The sequence below is a fragment of the Oncorhynchus clarkii genome, chromosome 5, assembly GCF_045791955.1.
Source record: "Oncorhynchus clarkii lewisi isolate Uvic-CL-2024 chromosome 5, UVic_Ocla_1.0, whole genome shotgun sequence".
NCBI classification, from domain to species: Eukaryota; Metazoa; Chordata; class Actinopteri; order Salmoniformes; family Salmonidae; genus Oncorhynchus; species Oncorhynchus clarkii.
In genome coordinates, this window is record NC_092151.1 from 23785342 (window position 1) to 23807912 (window position 22571).

At 44.5% G+C, this 22571-nt stretch overlaps 1 protein-coding gene across 4 annotated transcripts in view; it reads right to left on the reverse strand.

The window, feature by feature from the left end:
* The window catches only part of LOC139408556 (erbin-like), a 118465-nt gene that overhangs the window by 16984 nt on the left and 78910 nt on the right, over positions 1-22571 (reverse strand). Inside the window, exons 9-22 of one of the 4 annotated variants that reach the window (XM_071152592.1) lie at positions 22039-22113; positions 20218-20362; positions 17690-17762; positions 13588-13717; positions 13223-13338; positions 9959-10028; positions 7975-8074; positions 6704-6825; positions 5591-5764; positions 5007-5180; positions 4785-4899; positions 4419-4602; positions 2584-4111; positions 745-897 (exon numbers count right to left, since the gene is read on the reverse strand). In XM_071152592.1, coding sequence (XP_071008693.1) covers positions 745-897; positions 2584-4111; positions 4419-4602; positions 4785-4899; positions 5007-5180; positions 5591-5764; positions 6704-6825; positions 7975-8074; positions 9959-10028; positions 13223-13338; positions 13588-13717; positions 17690-17762; positions 20218-20362; positions 22039-22113 — 3159 coding nt within the window. Of the gene's footprint in view, positions 1-744; positions 898-2583; positions 4112-4418; positions 4603-4784; positions 4915-5006; positions 5181-5590; positions 5765-6703; positions 6826-7974; positions 8075-9958; positions 10029-13222; positions 13339-13587; positions 13718-17689; positions 17763-20217; positions 20363-22038; positions 22114-22571 lie in introns of all 4 variants that reach the window. The other 3 variants (XM_071152591.1, XM_071152594.1, XM_071152593.1) reach the window with 3 other exon arrangements.

Sequence of the window (22571 nt, forward strand, 5' to 3'; positions counted from 1 at the left end):
GGAATCCCTGTTTGTATCTCACTGCCAACTGTATCCTGGCCTATAACGACACACAGCTACTGTCTGACAGAAAATAGGTTAAGGTAGAGACAAACTCATATGGAAAATACAATGGTGCTTCTGCCCTCTTCAACCCTACTACTGTTTGGATAAATTGAGAGACTACAAAAATGTTCAACTTATACAACAGAAGCATTGTGCTAGATATGCCAGGTCTCAATTGGTATTTGCAGGATGCCTTTCTACACAGCTAGGAGTTTCCTCTACTTGAATCCCTGATAGAGATTGAAACCGTGAGTTTGCCTACAGTTTATGGTAGAGTGGCCTTAATGTGCACGGATAAAAGATGCCCCTTTCAAACAAGATAGGTTCCGTCACAATAAGGAGCTATACAGTACAAAGGCCCTGTCCCAATAGCTCTAAAATGCATCCTTCCTTGAATCCGTCTGTAAGGTCATCCCAGTTCTGAGGGTTGGAATGATGGACGCAAACAGTCATCCCATCACACACAGATTAGTGACAACCTCAAGGATGGTATATCACAAAAATGCTCAATCTTAACTGAGGAGGGCATTGTTTTTTGGAATTGAAAGACGTGGAAGACAAAGAGTCCTTTTAAAAGTATTGGAACGAGGCCAAAGCTGAAAAGTGGTAGGAGACGGCAATCAGATCTGCCTGGGTAGTAGGAGGCTAGCAGCTAGGAGGCTGAGCTGTAGTCCAGCCCCAGTACAGTCCAGTACTCACACAGATGCCCTGGGCTCCGTAGGGCCGTCCGTCTGCGGCAGCACTAAAGACCAGAGAGCCTTGGCTGCCTGTGTGGTGCACGTCCCTAGAGCTACCGTAGTGAGAGCAGCTCAGCGGGGCATAATTGGAATTATAGGACAGAGACAGGGCGTACTGAGCACCACATTATACATACAGGCAACACACACACATACAGCCAACACACACAGACACACACTTTAGTGGACATTCATTTCACCAAGTAGTAATGATTAATAAAATAATGTAAATAATTGTGTTAATGCTAATATTCCACATGCTTCAACAACATTTGTACATTGCGTTAGTAGCAGCTTGTTTGCTTGTTACTCCAAATATACTGATACAACATAGACATGCTTAGGGAAACAATCATTTATATACAGTATCAGTCAAAAGTTTGGACACACCTACTCATTCAAGGGTTTTTCTTTCTTTTTTTTTTACTATTTTCTACATTGTAGAATAATAGTGAAGACAACAAATCTATGAAATAACAAATATGGAATCATGTAGTAACCAAAAAAAGTGTTAAACAAATCAAAATATATTTTATATTTGAGATTCTTCAAAGTAGCCACCCTTTGCCTTGTTGACAGCTTTGCACACTCTTGGCATTCTCTCAACCAGCTTCATGAGGTAGTCACTCGTAATGCATTTATACAGTATATACAGTACCAGTCAAAAGTTTGGACACACCTACTCATTCAAGAGCTTCTTTATTTGGACTATTTTCTATATTGGTGTGTGGTCCTCCTACTACGACTCAGGTAACCATGCAGCTTATTAGGCTATAGACAAAATAAGATGATGAACTTCACAGGGTGGTGAAAGTGCACGGTGATCTCAATACTCCTTTCCAATAAATATCAAGGGTCTTATTCTGCTTGATATGGTGATCGATGCTTGACTGCCGTTTGACAAATATTCTCGCAATTATCCATAATAATCTCATCATGTAGAGAAGCCTACCTGCACAGCCTTATCTGCGAGCTGTTGGCGAGAGCGCATGTGGCAATAATACAATAGTTGTTGTGACAAAACTATCAAAAGAGTTGAAAATGCGATGGAAACATGTATTCAATACATTAACATTTTTGCGAAAAAGTACATTTTGTGTGCACTAGGTCATCATGCACTGATTGTTCTCCGCAATAAGTCTGTTTGGTGGAAACACACCACTGGAGGGAAAAATGCATATTTTCATTATACAGATTCTAGAAAGTTAACATGAAAAGTTGTCACCAATTGAATGGAAACCCAGCTACTGATTATACCATGCTTCTTAGATAACATCATTGCAGCCACTTTTAAGGCTGCGTTCTAAAGGTGCCCACAGTAGCTGTGATGATGAAGTGGCCACTGAGAGTGTAGACTGTAGCTTCCACCAACCTGTGCCATCTACGGCCCAAAGGAGAGACACTAAGGAACACCCCCCCCCCCCAGACTCAAGTCAGCTGGCGTCACGCTATGGTTACCCTGGAGTCAGGGCTGAGGTCAATAGTCTGAAGGAACCGGACAGGTCATGAAGATGGATAATGAAACAGAAACACGACTTTAATGTGGTTCATGAGGTTTCTGAATGGACGGTGTGAGGTCATCTCAGCTAACACATGATCAAAGAAAAATAATGCCCAAATAACAACCTAGGCTGTTAACACCATAACCACGTGATATTCTTACTCATGTTCCCACTCAAACAGATGTGACCTCTATCGTGGGATATGCCATTAAGATTGGCCATTAAGATTATTATCAATCATACCGAATTAAAAGTACAATCAAATAGATTGCTCATTAAATATTCACCAAATACTCTACCTTTTCCATTTTCTTGGCCTCGATGTGGCGCATCACCTGGTCTCTCCAATCCACTGGTACCCTTGCTCCTGCTCCCGGTCCTCCTGGCCCGTCCAACAGCGAGTGCTCAGACTTCACCCTGGCGTTTGGCCTTTTACTGGGGCTGACGTGCTGGTAGTTGAAGTCGCTGACCGACATGGTCCTCTCGGGCAGCTCATGGGGCTGTGGCCTGGCGGTGTGAGGCCTGGGGGCACAGGGCCCGTCGATGCTGTAGGTGCGGGCCGACAGAGGCCTCTGCATGGTCTGGGCTATGGCCAGCGGCCCCCGGCCCAGGGTGTGGATGTCCCTGTACGTCATGTAATCTCCCTCGGGAACCTGCATGCGCCGGGGGTCCCCCATAGAGGCCGTGGAGGAACTGCTGCTCTGCCTCTGCAGGGTGCTGCTCCGTGGCTGACTACCGGGGGGGGGCAGGTGTCTCTCCTTAGCCCACATGTCACCGGGCTGCTTGGGCCCCATGGGCGGGCCTCTCTGCTGGGCCTGGTGGGGATATGGAGGGGCCTGGTTGCGGTTGGAGTAGTTGGTGTTGGCCAGAGAGTGCTGGGGTGGAGGGAGGTAGCCCTGGTCGGGGGGGACGGGGGTCCTATGGGTCCACAGGCCTTCTTTGGGCAAGGCGCTGCTGGTGTACTGGACGTTGTACTGAGGCGGCGGGCCCATGGCCATGCCTGAGGGGACGGGGTAGCGGCCGGTGCTGACAGGAGGCTTTGAGGAGCTGGAGAGCAGGTCGGAGGAAGAGGCTGAGGAGCCGGGGTAGACCTGGAAGGGCTGGTCGTTGAGCAGGGAGGCTGACTTGCTGCGGACAATGCTTTGACCCTGTGCCCCCGGTACGGCTCCGGCCATCCTGCCCACTACTCCACCCTCGTAGGAGCCCCCCTCAGTGTCCAAGGAGTACAGCTTCATCTCCCCTGTCTCAATGTTGGTGATGCTCTGAGCCTTGGCCACCGGGGACAGCTCCTCTGTGCTGTGAGACAGCGACATGTCACTGCTGGCCGTCACGCCCGCCGAAGCAGTCCGCACCACCGACGTGGCAGAGTCTAACCTCATGGGCGACACGGCCAATCCCTCGCTGGAGCGGCCGTTAAAGTGGTCGCCCATCTGGTTGCCGTTCTCCAAGTGGTCTGTAATGGGCGCCGTAGAGTTTTCGTTGTTATACGGCGGAGGCAAGTGGTGAAAGGCCTCCTTGGTGCTCGTGCCATTCTGACAGTCATCCAGTTGGACCCCCACGTTGTCCGGCTGCAGCGGCAGCTTAGCCACGTTCATGTTGATCTGGTCCCACTTGGTGTAGCCGTCGCCCATGCCGTTGTTGATGCCCTTCTTGATGAAGGCCAGCCTCTCCTCCATGGACAGGTCGTAGTCCCCCACAATCTTCTCTGGCTTGGACTCGTAGGACTGCTGGTTCTTCAGGAGGGCCTGCAGGGTAGTGTCTGGGCCGTTGCCGTTCTGGAGGAGAGGGGTGCTTACCTTCTGCTGATTCATGTTCTCATCCTCTTGCCTGGAACAGAAAGCATAACTTAATGGTTTGTTGTTGTTGCCGAGTGTTCAGGCATTCAGAGTATAAGCATGGCAGCTGCGCAGGAACCCCGGCCTACATTCGCAATGACTAGGAAATCCAACCCTCTTAGTTAGATCTAGTATGAACACATCCGAAGTTATTTCCTTAGTTGAGCCAACATTTCAAATGAGAAAAAAACCTTCACTGTTCTATGCTCCCTAGTGAGCTTCTATTATAAAAGAAATCACATCCCTAATAGCAAGTAAATCCCACCCTCCATTCTCTAGAAAAACTAGACTTCACCCACCTGCTCTTGGGTAGGAAGGGCATCTTGGCCTCTCTCTCGGGGGTGCACAGGGAGTTGTCCTGACTGCTGTCCGTGGTCAGAGACACCGAGTCCGACATGCGTGACGGGGACGAACAGTTGCTGTTGTTCTGATTGCTGTTGGCCACTGTCTCGTCCAACAACGAGTCAGCGTCTTTACCGTCATCTGTCCAACCAAGACAGGAGAACTCGGTCAGTGTGTACACATTCATAGTTACCAAGCTGTGTACACTGAGGGTGCACTATGTAATCAACTTGTCAGTAGTTACATAGTTGTAGAACCATCTAACCGTGTACTATTTCTAACAGTTGTTAATCCTAAAAGGAGCCATGTGTCTGCCGTGGTACCTTTTTTGTCTTTACTAAGTGCCACCACTTTGGGCTGGTTGATGGAGATCTCAATGAGAGGAGGTCTCATCTCCGCCATCTTCATCTCCTCCTCAGATGAAAGCTCCTCAGAATCCTGCAGAGAAAAAGACTTGACACAAACGACCACAAAATAAATGTGCAAGAGTCATAATGTGTATGGCCAATGAGGTGTGATGTGTAGCACCGTTCAGAGTAGCGTACCTCCAGGGTGTCCTCGTGGTTCATGGTCTTGGTATTGTCCGAGGTCCGGAGTGAGGTCTTCTGGGAGGTGTAGGATTCAGAGGTCTCCAGGGGTACTGTGGAGTCCTGGACACAGACAGGTGCTTTGGGCTCCATCTCTACTGGCTTGCCATTGGCGCGGGGAGCCTCAATCACCTGGTCAAAACCCCAAACCAACAGAAGGTTATATAAAGCAGACTTGTTTCTATTACAGAGTCATTATTAGGTTGTTGTTGTTATGTCATTTGTTACCCATCTAACTTGTAATTAGGTGGCAAGTAAATATTGGACAGAACTGTAATAAAGTGTAACAGTGAATTAATGTACAATAGGCTCATTGGGATTCCTTGTATTTCCAATAGAATATGTTTATATGCAAATACTTGTGAAACCATACACCACGTGGAGCAGTCTTAATTTTATCTTAGGTTATTTTCCAATACAACACACTGTATCCAAGTTGTTTGTTGTCTGTGTGTGTGTGTGTGTGTGTGTGTGTGTGTGTGTGTGTGTGTGTGTGTGTGTAGTTTGCACATCTGCCAGTGTTTACAGACAATAGGCTCAACCTTGACTCCCACGTCCTGCACTCCCACATGGATCCGCTCATTAGGTTTGGCATCCTTCCCCGACTCGTCGCCCGACTCGTCCTCCTTCAGCCTGTGAGCGATAGACTGGGCCGTCTTCACCATGTTCTTCAGCTCGTCTGGGTACGGTGTCGGGTAGCGCTTCAGGTTGCCCTCCTAAAGAGACATGCACACGTGAGAGAAAAAAAACTCAAAAACAGTGAACCAGGAGGGTTCCTCAGGGGGTGGGGAGAGGGACTTGGGTGAGGGACTTGGGTGAGGGAGGGGGAGCAGTTGAGCTCGGCTGCCAATGGAGGTGACACTGCTGCTCCTCAGTCAAAATGACAGCTTGAGAGGCGGTGTGCCTCTTCCCAGCAGGCCCGTCCTGACAGTCTGCTGGAGAGGCACTGCAGTCAGCCATATTGTGTCAGTGGCACACGTTGGAGACTGTGTGAGACTGTGTGAAACACCACAATTGGTTTGAAAGAAATTATTCAGAACCTCCTCACTATGAAATGCAAGCAGCTTCCATTTCAGTGTGAGACCATAGACATTGGACAACTGGACATTCCTTAGAGACTCCGGTACAGGCAGTAACATGCAGACATCTCTCTTTAATACAAGGGAAGAGAGGAAGGCCAATCTGTGATAGGTAATGTGGCTGTAGCTTGAAGCCCCTTCTGATACATAAGGTGACTCAACAGACCTAGATTTTACATTCTAACAGGAGACAGCAACAAAAAAACTTGCTTTTACACCAGAAAGCCCATTTGTATCCCTTGCCATAGTGTTTCAACAACATTGACAACTTAGTAATGAGGACTGTGTAATGTGCGTAAGCATTGTGAGTACAGAGCAAGGTTATTTGACCCTCATTTTCCTCGCACACAAACTGGACATCATTTTTCATGTACTTTCATTCGCTCACATTTGCATAATATCACCCTCTGACACTTTGTCAACCACACTAGCTACAATCTACAACACAGTGAGGAAAGAGAGGTGTGTGCATACTGTGTACACAAGTGTGTGTGTATCAGCGTGTGTGCATTTATGTACGTAAGCGGGTGCCTCTCGCTGTCTGCAAGTGTGTGTATGTGCGGGCTGAGTCCTGACCCGCGGAGGCGTCTCCCTCTCATCCTTGTCCTCGTCACACTCGAAGGCCACCTGGGCCCGCTGCTTCCTCTGCTCCTCCCACAAAGAGGGGTTGAAGCTCTCACTGTCAGAGTTAGGGATGCCTGAGGAGACACACACCACACATCCTCTTTCTAGCTGCACAAACCTTTACGCAGTATTCCAATTACATTTGTTAAGCATACATCTAGAGATAAAATAAAAGAATTGAATAAAATGTTATGAAACCTTACCAGTTATATACCACTAATTAACACATTCTCAGTTTTGTAAATGTATATTTGTGTTATCAATACCACTTGATATCCAAACATGGTTGTGTGAGTTAAGTTAATAGAGTATTAAAAATACAGGTGAGAATTCTGTTTGTTTTTGACAACTCAGCTCAGTCATGATTTCCGGACCAGTTCTCTCTAAGCCTGGGCTGTGTTTGAAGCCAAGTTTCCACTTCAGAGCAGTACAAAAGTTGTGTTGCTCGGAAACAGGTTAAGACTTTTTAATCTCACCCCGTCCTGAATCCATTTAGTTTCAATTTTGGAGATTTGCCTCTGTTCCCGGCCAACAATGAGAGCTTGTTTCAGGCCCAAAATGTTCAAAGCACCGACATTCCAATTAAGGGGCTGACTAGATCTGGCGGGTGCCCCAAAAACAAATTGGAATGCAATAGCAGTAAATTGATAAAAGATTCACAATTTCCCCTCCAAGGCCTAGCACCTGTAAGCTGCAGTATCATCTCCCAACAGGAGGTCAGAGTGAGAGGAAGTGCGAGCAGCCATGCTAACCGATGTAATAGTAAACCTAGTGCCCAAGGTAACATATGTAGAGAAGGAGGAGATAAAGGAGATAAGGTGGCCAACACAACAACCATCCAAGACAATCACTTCCTGGTTGCCGGAATCACATGATCAAATTCATGATTGGAGGAAGATAAAGAATGAGAAGCAGATAATGAAATATGATCATTGTGGTAGCGATTACACTGGAAGTTTGGCACTGAAACAACAGTCAGCCTGGAATTTAGTAGGATGTGACCGACCTCGATGGTGGCCCAGTTATTTTAATAATCCCTGATCTGCCATAGATAGACTAATGAAATAGGAGGGGAAACATGACATTTGTGTATCTAAACACATACTATATAGATCAGTGATCACCACAAAGAGAGATGTATTGTAAAGGTGTTAGAACAGGACCTAGCCCATAGATAGTAGGTATTTGTATTAGTTTAAAACTCCAGATTGTCTAGTACTCACAGTCCTCTGTCCTGGTCTGCTGGGGGAACATGTAGTTGGTGAGAACCGTCTTGTGGGTCTCTGGATCCTCCTCCTTCTGCAGAGGGATGAGAGGCTTCGACTGTGGGGGAGGGGAGAGAGAGAGAGAACATAAGACAGTGGTATAATAATACATGTTGAATATCCCGATGGCTTTTGAAAACTGTCATGAAAATGTCTTGACAAATAATAGTTTGTCAAATAAGCAAGGGAGAGAACAGTCATAGGAATCTTTCATGAATAGGTCTACATCTTCACTGGTGGAAATCATCCATTTAATTTGGTTTCCAGGTACACTAAGGGCTTTGGACAGTAGCATTAGGAGATGATCAGAGCTTTAGGCCTTCCTCAAGCCTTCCTCAACCTGGCTGACTTCAACCAGAGACATCCGGGTTGATTATTAAACTCTGTAGTGTGTGTGTGTGTTTCTGACTGTGTTGGGCAATTAAACCACAGTAGATAATCAATAAGAAGCCCAGCTGGCAGGAGCTAACCCCCGTTCACATCATTACCACAACCTCCTAATTAAAACCCACTGGGGAAGAACTGGGCCTGTAATCACAAAGTGTGCTGATCTAGGATCAGGTCTCTCCTTTCTTACTGATTATGATTAGAAAGGCACAAACGATGCTAGATCAGCACCCTTACTACTCCAACGCTTTGTGAATATGGGCCCAGGGCTGCAATTAAAACATCAACTCTTCTGAAAAAGTGGACTGCTGGACTAACGTGGCCATCCAACCTATATTCAATCAAAACATGTCTCTTTGTTTTAAGGAGAGCCTCTTTCTCTCTCCGGTCTCTGGTCAAATCCTCTCAGCACAGTGAGTGGTCAATGGCTGTTAGCTTGGGGCTTTGGAGAAAGGCCCTCCATGCAATATGGTGTGTGGAATTAGATACCGTGGAAGTGTTTTATTGGGTTTAAGCTGTGTTTTGACAGGTTGTACTGTGTCCAATGGGATTAGTCTGAGGCTGGCTGTCGGGAGCTGCTGGTTGCACAACTACACTTGGCCGCTCTCGAACCCCCGAGAAACAGTTACTGTAGGGGTGCCAAATGTGCCAAATGTTTCATTACACCATTTGAGGAGCAGAGAGACAAGGAAGTGCACTGCCGTCCACACGTTTGAGAGCAGCTCAGTGGCCACTCGTGTGTGTGTGTGTGTGTCAGATACTCAATTACAGCTCTCCCTCCCACTCATACCATTCTGATGACACTCGAGGGAGGATTTTGAAATAAGAGGGTCATAAAACAACAAGCACTTCGACGCTCCATACAAACAATGAGTAAATTTACATGCAGACTAATAATTAGATATTAAACTGATTATGGCAGTAGACAGATTATGCACTAGTCATGTAAACACCTTACTCTGCTTATCTTAAATCGGCGTTAAGGTCTAAATCGAAGTAAGCATTCGCCGATTAAAACACCTGGTTTTCTGAACAATGTTTCAAATTAGGACATGTAAACACGTTAATTGGCGTTCCAGCTGTGTATTTGATCTGTACATGTGCTAGCAGCAGCCGAACCAGCCTCCCTCTTTAGCACGAGTAAAGTGTGTTCAGAACAACTGAACGTACGCGTCTTAGAAGTTGTTTTCAAATACAAACTTTATATGTTTGAACTAAGAATCAAATATCCTTCCCAAAAATAAAATGTTCTCACTGTAGTAGAACGTTTGTTTTGCTTGGTGATTTTCTGCATTTTTAAAGTGCCATCAGGTAGCCTGATTTCAGATGTGTCCATGTAAACATAATTATTAGGGAAATCGTTCTTCTTGCAAAGCATGTAAACATTTTAATCAAACTATTATATTAATCTGACTAGCCACAATAATCACATTCTTGTGTGCATGTAACCACACTCACTAAAGAGATTTCCCTACCAGTAAAGAAATAGCCTGTATGAAAAACAGAATAATGCCCTGAAAGCCCCATAGTGAAAACCAAGAGGCTGTGTACACACCTGGTTCTCAGACAGCCACATAGCAGTCATCTGGTTAAGCTTGGTGAAGCTGTAGGGAAGGTTCCTCAATCTGGACAGAGAAACACAGAGAAAGGCATTATAGTAAAAGTCATGAAGCACATTACCGACCTCAGAAAGATATGGGACAGATCTCACCTGACAAATAAAAGTAATGCACATGACCATGTTTCTGTATCCATAATGACTTTAACCACAATTACGAGAGATACTGCCGTCCGATATTAAGAATGTCCCAAATCTTTGAGTACCATGTCTAACATCTATAGGACAACTTTCTAAAGCACACAGAGAATCAGATAAGCCTACAGTACATTTTGAACAGGTAGGAAACATCGTGTTGTGTCTCCGACGCCAAAGTGGAGAGTGCAAAACGAGTGGTCCCAGGGTAATAAACGGGTCTCTTCCTCTCTATAAAAACTGGAGGATGGGAACTTAATTCCAGCAGGCTGCAGGGTTACTGCCGAGTCATGGTAAAATATATTTAGTGCTTCTGTTAGCAAGTGGAAAGGACATGGCCACTGTGTCTCTTTCTAGGGCACTGCCTGGAAAAACCCCTGGAAATAACCTCCATCAGGAAGGAATTGGGGTTTTGTGAGTGTCTTAAATCAATCTACTTAATCTTCCTGGTCCAAATTTAGGATTTAATTCCTGTATCATTATGCACCAATGATTAACTTTCACGATGTGTGTGTAAGTGTGTGCATGTGTGTTCGTGTGCAAGGTGGGAGAATGCATTCTGAATGACATTTTCCTCTATTGTTGACACACACGGCCCGTGTGTGTGTGTGTTTTTAGTGCCTTATATAATCCACTTTGGTGGCGGGCGCAGCAGAGGGAGATTGCTCTGGTGCCAGCGCTGGTTCCAATAAGCTGGATGGACATGTTTTACAAGGCACATGTGGCAACGGTAGCATGGCTTTGCACAACAAAGGGAGCAGCTGGGAGACTGCTGACATTTTAACTACTGTGTTAAACTAGTCTGTAGACTACTGGAGCGCTCTAATGAAACGCTCTGAGAACACCAGAAATAATGAATCATATTGAATTGACTGATGTTTACGGCGATATGCAAGAAAAAGAGTTGTGTCGATTAAAGATTGGGTTAGCAGTGTTTCCCCCAGGAATTCTTTCTGCTGTAGTTTTAAAGCAAATTTCCTGCAATTCTACACATTTTGCCATGGTTTATGCTGTGATCTTGTTCTATATGTTTTATTCTTCCTTACTGTCTTGTTTTTATTTTGGTGGGTCTTAGTTCTAAATTATGAAAAAATATTACTCCATTATCTTTTCAATATACTTTATATTAGATTTTAGACTTATTTTTTGGATTGGCAGTAACAATTTAGCAGCGGCGTCCAGGACATAAAATGTACTTTTTGGTCCACCAGCCACTCAGAGTTTTTAAATCAGACAAAAATTGTTTTATTTTCCTAAAATTACAGATGAGCATGCTAATGTTCCTAAAACAATAACTGTATTACTAGTAAGAAGTAATGTGCTACAGTATATTGATTAATTTCATTTTCTGTGAAGTGAGTCTTCTCAAAACAACTTTGTGCCTGTGAGACTGACATGCTGACTAGGCCGGCTATGCGGTACACCATCGTGTGCATGTAGATTTTGTCCACCCACACCAGACGCGATAAGGACACGCAGGTTGAAATATCAAAACAAACTGAACCAACTAAATTAATTTGGAGACAGGTCGAAACGCATTAAACATTCATGGCCATTTAGCTAGCTTGCTGTTGCTAGCTAATTTGTCCTGAAATGCACAAGGTCCTGACAATTAATCCACAGAGATTTCTAGTTTAGTTTCTAGTAATCTCTCTTTGGACTATATATGGCGGTTGGCAACCAACTTTAAAAGTGCATTAACACCACCGACTGGAGTGTGGACCTCAGTTCAGCTCAGTATAAAATGATTGGATAAAATGATTGAATAACATGACCGTGTACATTTATTGTGCAACGTTCGCGCACATAATGCTTGCGCCATGAATGTTTCATGCATTTATACCTGTCCCTAAATTAATATAGGTGGTTCAGAGTTATATTATATTTCAACCTGCACGTCTGGTGTGGATGGACAAAATCATCAACATGTACGCAATGGCGCAAGAGCATGCCCGGTCTAGTCAGCTTGTAGTAGAAGCGCTGTCTCCTCTTTCCAAGCAGTTGAAACTCAAACATTGAAAAACAACCTAGCTTGTGAACAAAACAATGTGTGAATAGTGTGAATGTGTGAATGTGAATAGCCAAGAAACACAAGGACAAAGTTTCAGTTAAGTAGACTTTCGTTTCAAGTAAAATTAGACCAACTTTCATGACTGCGCAGCGCTGCTAAAAATGATCTTTCACTCAGCTATTCATGTGTACACAGCCCCTAGACAGGCAGTGTTGCAGCGCGAGTCGGAATAGACTATATAGGATTTGTAGTTCTTTGACTTTGTGAGATTAAATTAACCAGCTATGAAACAAAATGGCAGAAATACTTTGAAAGCCGCTACTGCAGCTTTTATTTGACTATAAATGTGATCATAATTGACTATTTTTATTCACACATATGAGTTGAATGTTCGCACTGTGGAGCCCTGACCACCCACCAACCAACTTGGCTGGTAAAATAGACATCTTACCATCTTGCCAAAATCTACCTGCATTTGGCAGGTGGCTGGTGTTCATTTTAGGACTTGGGGGCATCTGCTATATTAATATAAGGGAAACACTATGTGATGCTGTCAAGTTTGGAAAGAGATAGAGCAAGAGAAAGAGAGGACGAGCATAGCCTCTCCTGCAGTGTATGTGACTCCTCATTCAACTCTGACAAATCTGTTACCTTACGCTGATAGTACTTACTACTGATTAACTTGCAATCTACAGTATATGTCAATATTTTCAACAATGCCTCGACACATTTGTTACCCCTGTGTTATGGTGATTCATGTTCCCCTGTATTATCTGGGATAAGGGGTGTAGCAGGGTGGAGATGGGGGTGACGGGGGTGAGACAGGGGGCAAAACAGAAGTAAAAGGGGGAGAGACAGGGGAAAAATAGTACAGGGGAGTGAGACGGATGAGTTGCCCCAAACTAATCATAAGATTAGCCAACCTTTGTAAATAAAGAGGCATCATCAAATCTGGTCTCCTGTCTGTCTGGCTGCTCTTCAGATTGCATCAACAATCTGCCTGGACTGCCACGGGGCTGAGACTTGGGGGAGAGAAAGGCGGAGGCTAGACTCACTTGTTGTCGCTGAGATTGATGACCTTGAGCTTGGTCATGTCTCCCATCTCCTCAGGTAGAGACTCCAGCTTGTTGGAGTGCAGGAACAGCACAGTGGCACTCTTCCAGCTGCCCATCTGGGTGATGTGGGGAGGAGAGAGAGAGAGAGCGAGCGAGACCAGGAGACATCAGCACACAGCTGAGGCTGGACACAATAAATTGCCGTATGCGCACCCACGCATGCACACACACACACGCATGCACACACACACACACACGCACACACACGCATTCATGTTTTATAAATAAGCAAACATTAGCACAGCGTGCACACAATAATACCAACACCCACTGACACACACACAGTGTTTGACCCCCATGCTCACCTCTGGGGGCAGCTGTGTGAGGAAGTTGTGGTCAGCGGCAAAAGTGCGTATGCTGACACACTGTCCAATGGAGGAGGGCAGAGCCTCGATCTCGTTAAAACTACAGTCAAGCTCATCCAGGGCTGCCAGACTATAGAGAAAGAAGAGGAGGAAGAAACAGGGGGAAAAGAGGAGGAGGGCTTTTCATTTAGGACAACTAAACAGAGTTTATGTCTCATTGATTCCAAAGGCGTTTTTTTCGCAAGGGGCGAGAGGGTTTTATACCACAGTGGGGGGAAGAGAGTCCTAAAAAGGTATTTTTCCTGCTCGAACTAGCCAACATTCCGAGGAATCTTCTGACTAACTGTCAGGTTCCAATATCGTCTAGGACTGCACTACACGGCATATGACCCTTTATGAAGAAAAAAAAGAAGGAAAAAAAAGAGTGAAAGATACTCGCTGGAGAATAGAGGTTACTCTACATCCGAGACTCTTCCAGATCTGGTTCTCATTATTCTGTTTGGAGTTTGGCTCAGGAACATGCAAGCCAGCACTCTCTGAATATATCTGGGGTTGCTATTCCAGCATTCATTTAAAAATACATACTGTGCATAAATTATTCACGTGGACCTGAATTTAAGATGGAGTTGAGCCAGAGTTTTCCCTCCTGGAATCCAATGGGAGCTCTGGCGTTAAAATAAGGACAGGTACAATGATACCCAATATCCTCTTAGATGGAGCAACAACAGACAAGATCAGGGCCTTATTGGCATCTCAGAGAAGGAGTGCTGATCTAGCATTAGTTTAGCCTTTTAGATCATAATGAATACAATTATATGGACAAAGGAATCTGATCCTAGATCGGCACAGGCCTATATTCGCGTCATAAAAATTCCAACATTAACTGAAATGGTTGGCCAAGGTCAGTTAGAATAGTTTTTATCAACTGCAGACAGGGCTCTAAAGCGCGACCATTTTGGTCACATATGCTACTACATATTTTTCTGTGCACCCTTACATTATACTTTGGAGGCACCGTGCTCCTAGAAAAAGAATCACCCAGATAATAATTGTTGTAATGAATAGGCTTCGTACCGTTGTTTTTAAGTGCCCTAAAGATAAAAGCGAGCACAGATTTGTTACTGTCATTGTTGCACCATTACTAAAGCAAAAACAGATTGTTTCTAGCATAAAACAGATAAAAATATACACGATATATACAAACATATGTGGACACCACTTCAAATAAGTAGATTTGGCTGTTTCAGCCACACCAGTTGCTGACAGGTGTATAAAATTGAGCACACAGCTATGCAATCTCCATAGACAAATATTGGCCTTTACTGAAGGGCTCAGTGACTTTCAACGTGGCACCGTCATAGGATGAGTCTGTTCGTCAAATTTCTGCCCTGCTAGAGCTGCCCTGGGCAACTGTAAGTGCTGTTATTGTGAAGTGGAAACGTCTAGGAGCAACAACAGCTCAGCCATTAAGTGGTAGGCCACACAAGCTCACAGAACAGGAATGCCTTTTGTCCTCGGTTGCAACACTCACTACTGACTTCCAAATTGTCTCTGGAAGCAACGTCAGCACAAGAACTGTTCGTTGGGAGCTTAATAAAATGGGTTTCCATGGCAGACCAGCCACACACAAGCTTAAGATCACCATGAGCAATGCCAAGAGTCGGCTGGAGGGATGTAAAGCTCATTGACATTGGGCTCTGGAGCAGTGGAAACGTGTTCTCTGGAGTGATGAATCACGCTTCACCATCTGGCAGTCTGACGGACGAAACTGGGTTTGGTGGATGCGAGGAGAATGCTACCTGCCTGAATGCATAACGCCAATAGTAATGTTAGGTGGAGGAGGAATAATGGTCTGGGGGTGTTTTTTATGGTTCGGGCTAATGCCCCTTAGATCCAGTGAAGGGAAATCTTAACACAACACTATACAATGACATTCTAGATAATTCTGTGCTTCCAACTTTGTGGCAACAGTTTGGGAAAGGCCCTTTCCTGTTTCAGCATGACAATGCCCCCCGTGCACAAAGCAAGGTCTTTACAGAAATGGTTTGTCGAGATCAATGTGGAAGAACTTGACTGGCCTGCATAGAGCTCTGACTTCAACCCCATCGAACAACTTTGGGATAAATTGGAACGCTGACTGTGAGCCAGGCCTAATCGCCCAACATCAGTGCCCAAACAAACTAATGCTCTTGTGGCTGAATGGAAGCAATCCCCGCAGTAATGTTCCAACATCTAGTGGAAAGCCTTCCCAGAAGAATGGAGGCTGTTATAGCAGCAAAGGGGGAACCAACTCCATATTAATGTTCAGAATTTTGGAATGAGATGTTCGACGAGCAGGTGTCCACATACTTTTGGCCATGTAGTGTATATTTTTTTATTTGTGGGAATATTTGGATTTGGGAAACTATTTCCTAAATTAAATACATGTTCAGCTGATTTTACAGTCCTAATTATTGATTTTATTACTAAAAAACATTTAAAAAACACTTGCTGAACGGTTCTGGACCGCGGGTCGACTGTTGCCAATCTCTGCTCTTGTCATGCCCTGACCATAGAGAGCTGTTTATTTTCTGTGTTGGTTGGGGTGTGATAGTGACTAGGGTGGGTCATCTAGGTGATTAGTGATTTATGTTGGACATAAAGACAGCTGTTTATCGTTGTCTCTGATTGGGGATCATATTTAGGCAGTCATTTCCCCATTGTGCTTTGTGGAATCTTGACTATGGATAGTTGCCCGTTATAGCACTATTATTTAGCTTCATGTTTCGTTTGGTATTTTGTTTTTGTTCCGTGTTCATTTAATAAAGGAAAATGTACGCCGACCACGCTGGACATTGGTCCACTCCTTATAACGATCGTGACAGCTCTATAGCAACTGAGTAAAGAGAGGAATCTGAGTCCGCTTCTCAGAAGTCAAGACCAGGGACAAACAAGAGCGTAGGTAACCGACGACGATATTGGTCAAAATGTAAAACAAATGCAATGAAATGCAAGATGATTAAATACATTTAATCAGTATGCTTTACAATCCTGGTTTGGGATAAAACCACAGTTCCCCTTGAAATCACATTCATAATCCTGCCCAGAAGTTTTTCCTAATCTGGGACCAGGAAATATAAATGAACAAACAGGGTAATTGGCAATGTTTGGAAACAAAAAAACAACTAAAATGGACCAGAAAGGAAAAATGATTAAATTATAACTCTGTCAAACTTAAAACATAGATAAAGAATAAACCAAGTGGCCATTTTAAAAAACAGTCAATCTTGAAATGCTTGTTGGCTACCTTACAAAATATGTTGTTGGATTAAAATAAATTTGTCGCTCCATATGAATGATCACATCTATAGTGAGAGGTCAGAGATCAAGTGTTAACCCCCGCCTGTAATGACTGTGTTACCAGGGGCATAATCACTACTCCAATTCTGTTGCAAAACATTTCTTCAAAGGAACAAAACGGAATGGGAAGGGACCTCCCCACATTTTTCCAATAAACACTTGTTTTAGTGGCAAAACTGTTTGGCAATTGATCACACCCCTGGCAGCAGCAGTCAATCACCAATAGCTGGCCTCCTCACCTGTCATAAATCGATGAGTGTTGGCCAAGCAGAATTAAACAGGGGCTTTAATCTGTCAATACGGTATTCAGAGGTTCCTCAGGTCAGGGTAGCCTAGTGGTTAGAGCGTTAGACTAGTAACTGGAAGGTTGCAAGTTCAAACCCCCGAGCTGACAAGGTACAAATCTGTCGTTCTGCCCCTGAACAGGGGCATTGTTTCTAGGCCGTCATTGAAAATAAGAATTTGTTCTTAACTGACTTGCCTAGTTAAATAAAGGTAAAATAAATAAATAAAAGGATTACCATTGTCTCCATTCACAATGGAGGAGCCAGGCTTAGATCACTCACCTATATAATTGGGACTAACGCCTCAATCGTCTCATATCGGGCGCGTTTGTAGAAACAGGTCAATTAATCAAACCTAGCTCTACATTGGTGTACTGTACTGCAGCGTTCTGTGATATGTCTGGATGATCAAGATGATCAATGCAAACCAATCAGGGTGGGTTTAGTTGTTTAAAACCTATGGCTTTAATTGTACTCACCCTCCGACAGAGTCTGGCAGATACATGAGCTGGTTCTCGTCCACTTTTAGGGCGGTTAGTTTCTTCAGGGAGCCTGAGGGGGAAGGAACAGGGAGAAAGAGAGAGAGAAGTCAGCGAGAGGGGTGTTAGAGAGAGACAGAGAGAATAAGAGAGAGGTAGGAAGACAGAGAGAGAAAGATAAATAGTGCATTAGGCTACAGCACACAGATATTGATTCTGATTTTCAGCTGCATCATCTAAAGAGGACGCAACAAATGAATTCATACCACCATCTGGCTTATGTAACTAGTTTATGACCATAGATTGGGTCCGAATAAATTGCAGACTGACTCCAACTGTATGCAATGCTTTATCTTATTTGATGGGAAAGCAGAGCATGCCCTGTATCTCTTTTTTTCAGAGTGACACCAACATATCATACCAAGAGGCAGTGCTTACACTGCAGTAATTTAGCTGTACCGCTGCGCCATGACAAAATCATTGCGCCACGCAAATAAAATATGGAACATCAGAAAATATTTATAATGCAGGGCACTTTGAATTATATTCAAAGCGCACTCAAGTTACGAGAGTTATAGGGAGGGAATTACCAGAATCAAATACAAGGGTACTCAATTCTTAACCTACGAGGTCCAGAGCATGCTGGTTTTCTGTTCTACCTGACAATTAATTGCACACACCTGGTTTCCCAGGTCCAAAGTTAAGTTTGAGGGGAATAGAGGCTGCAAAAATAGGCTACATTTATTTAGTAGAATCAAGCTTACCAGCCGCACTGGTTTACACTTTATATGGCCTGCGTATGGTCTAATGAACGAAAGCCTAAATTCATGTAATAATGAATTGAATTATTGAAAACAAATAGGCCTACCTGCTTGCACTTTGTGCAGCCTGTGTATCCATCTACTGTGTTGTTGTCCTTCCAAACTGGGGATTTCACTTGTGCAGCACCTGATTCCACGAAGGTGTTATAGCCTATTCGCTGATCATAAACTTTATTTTTATTTCTCCGGTTAGGCCTACATTAGCCACTTTCGTGTGAGCTAGGCTATCCAGATAAAGTAAACTTGCCAACAAGTCGTATTCTCACGTGGAGAGGGGGAACATAATCTCTACGTGTGTACAAATTAGAACGTTTTAGCACCACACAAATAAGGGACAGTTCCCGACTCCACACACTCTCAATGGGTAGCTGGCTGGTAGCCTTATGTCTGCCTCACCACTCACAGAATAGAATTCACAACACAATGTAACACAATAAGCTCCTGGGTTTTTTAGAAGTGGAGGAGCGATTGACTTCATCAATACTTGTTTTTGTAAGAAGTATTGACATGTTGAATGCACCAAGTGGTGTGTCTAAACTACTGGCACACAGCTCAGACACCCATTCAAACCCCACATGACATGCCACCAGAGGTCTCTTCACAGTCCCCAAGTCCAGAACAGACTATGGGAGGCGCACAGTACTACATAGAGCCATGGCTACATGGAACTCTATTCCACATCAGACAAAATGATGCAGCGTTGAAGCTGAACACAGTGGCCTCCATCATTGAAACCAAGATTGAACTCCTTGGCCTGAATGTCAAGCGTCATGCCTGGGGGAAACCTGGCACCATCCCTACGTTGAAGCATGGTGGTGGTAGTATCATGCTGTGGGGAAGTTTTTTAGCATCAGGCACTGGGAGACTAGTCAGGATCGAGGGAAAGATGAACGGAGCAAAGTACAGAGAGATCCTTGATGAAAACCTGCTCCAGTGCTCAGGAACTCAGACTGAGGCGAAGGTTTGTCTTCCAACAGACCCTTAGCACACAGCCAAGACAATGCAGGAGGGGCTTCGGGACAAGTCATTGACTGTCCTTGAGTGGCAAATCCAGAGCCAGGAATTGAACCCAATTGCACCTCTCTGTAGAGACCTGAAAATAGCTGTGCAGAGACGCTCCCCATCCAACCTGACAGAGCTTGAGTGGATCTGCTGAGAAGAATGGGAGAAACTCCCCAAATACAGGTGTGCCAAGCTTGTAGCGTCATACCCAAGAAGACTCGAGGCTGTAATCGCTGCCAACAATGTACTGAGTAAAGGGTCTGAATACTTATGTAAATGTGATATTTCATTATAGGATTTTGTGTGTAGATTGATGAGAAAAAAAAACTATTTTTTCAATTTTAAAATAAAACTGTAGCGTAACAACATTTTGAAAAAGTCATGGGCTCTGCATACTTTCCGAATACACAGTATATTTGAGCCATTCATTCCAGAAGGAAATTCTATTACAGACAATATTTCTCTTCACTTCAGAATAACAACCAATAACAACCAAGCTGTTCATTAGATACACAATACCCTATGTCTGGTCACTGGGCTATGTCAAACAGACTTTATTATGGGGTAAAGAGATGGGCACTTAGTGTGTGTATGTTTGTGCATGCATATTTGTGTCAGTCTCTCTGCGTGTGTGTGTCTGTGTGAGTGTCAGTATTTGTGCCAGTCTGTGTGTGTGCGCGCGCGCGTGTGTACGTAGCTGCTCACCTATGGATCCGGGCAGCTGTGTGAGTGCATTGTTAGAAAGCAGTAGGTCCTGCAGGCTCTCACAGCCACAAATCTGCTCGTCCACCATCTCCAGGTTGTTCTTGGAGACGTCAAGGTAGGACAGCTGCTTCAGAGTGCCTAGCATCTGGAGATCACACACGGGTATGAATACAAACACACACACAGAATCCTTGATTAAATTACGTTCCATTGAGATAGTAATGTCTTTTGTGTATTTTTCCTTTCTAGATATTGTTTACTGTTTTCGACAAATCTCTCGAAGGTCCCCTTGAAAGTGGGTGGGATTATATAGGGCATTGATCTCTACTGAAATGAGAAACAGGGAGGTTTGAGGCTGACGGGGCTAATTCAACTTGGAATTACATCGAAGGGTTAAAACAGTCACAGGAATACCCCTGGCCGGACCAATCTGAACACAGGAATGCCCCTGGCCGGACCAATCTGAACACAGGAATGCCCCTGGCCGGACCAATCTGAACACAGGAATGCCCCTGGCCGGACCAATCTGAACACAGGAATGCCCCTGGCCGGACCAATCTGAACACAGGAATGCCCCTGGCCGGACCAATCTGAACACAGGAATGCCCCTGGCCGGACCAATCTGAACACAGGAATACCCCTGGCCGGACCAATCTGAACACAGGAATACCCCTGGCCTGACCAATCTGAACACAGGAATACCCCTGGCCTGACCAATCTGAACACAGGAATACCCCTGGCCTGACCAATCTGAACACAGGAATACCCCTGGCCGGACCAATCTGAACACAGGAATACCCCTGGCCGGACCAATCTGAACACAGGAATACCCCTGGCCTGACCAATCTGAACACAGGAATACCCCTGGCCTGACCAATCTGAACACAGGAATACCCCTGGCCTGACCAATCTGAACACAGGAATACCCCTGGCCTGACCAATCTGAACACAGGAACCCGAAAGCCTGCAACCCCCCCACACACACACAAACACACTTTCACTGAAATGAACAAAAGATAAAAGGAAAGGGAAAGAATGGGTTGGCTGACGAGGCTTCACTATAACAAACACTAGGACAGTGAAATGCTGTGTACAGATCACCGTTCTTATGCATTGTTTATTTTTGTATATATTTTTTATAATGTTCTGCATCGAGGCCAGGTAGAACTCAGTAATCTTAACAGAGGAATAGCCTATAATTGCGGGGTTGGTGGTGGTGCTGTCAAAATGCTAGCGGCGCGCTAATGCTTTAATTATGACCTATTTACCAAACAAGCTTGGCATATCCATGAGAAAGAAAGAGAGGGACTGGGGGGAAAAGAGAGACAGAGAGAGCGAGAGCGAGAGACCTTACGCAACAGAAGGTGTGCTGACAACGAACAACAACAAAACACAATCGTTTGAATTATCACTGAATGACGTTGAATCAACAGATTAATTGGTCTGTGGCTTCGTCATTCGTGACATGAATCTTATTACGATGGGCATGCAGCAAAACTACCCAGAGTACAACAGAGGCATTATTACAACTTCATAACATTGCCATAACATTGCCATTGCATTATCGTCATCGTTCACGTCTATAATAATATACTACTATGTTAGCTTGAACAAAGCAATGATGATCAAAACAGTTTATTTTACCTTAATTTTACCAGGCAGGTTAATTATAAACAAATTCTTATTTATAATGACAGCTCTGGGGGAATGACTCATCACCATACTGTAGGTAGGAGAAGACAGGACAGACACTATGAAAGCCGAGGCACTGAACAGGAAGACTAAGCCTATGGGGAGTTGAACGGCAGTTCATCATTTTACCCCTGGTAGGAATGTCAGTCTGTTTCCATCCATCCACAACTCTTTGATTCCAGTGAGCTGCTCCAATACCTCAGGCTGGAAAAAATAGAGAGAGAAAGAGAGAGAGAGAGCGACACAGAGAGCGACACAGAGAGCGACACAGAGAGCGACACAGAGAGCGACACAGAGAGCGACACAGAGAGCGACACAGCGAGATGGAGAGAGAACGTGACAGAGAGACAGCAAGAGAGAGACAGCGAGTGAGAGAGACACACGCATAGATAGACGGTAAGGGAGAGAAATGTTAGATCAATTAATTTACAACCATACAGGAATAATTGTGCATATTAGCCCTACAATTAGCCATGCAGTCTCTCAGACACTTTAAAGGGATGCAAATAATTTGTCTGAAGTGACCTCTTCTTGACTCATTTCCCTCCTCCACACAGATGAGAGAAGCAGACAGGTTACCCCGTAGGGCCTGTCTCCATATTGCTGTCACCTGTCTTCTATCTCCAGATCAGTGAATGAAGATGGGAGATGGAGATGAAGAC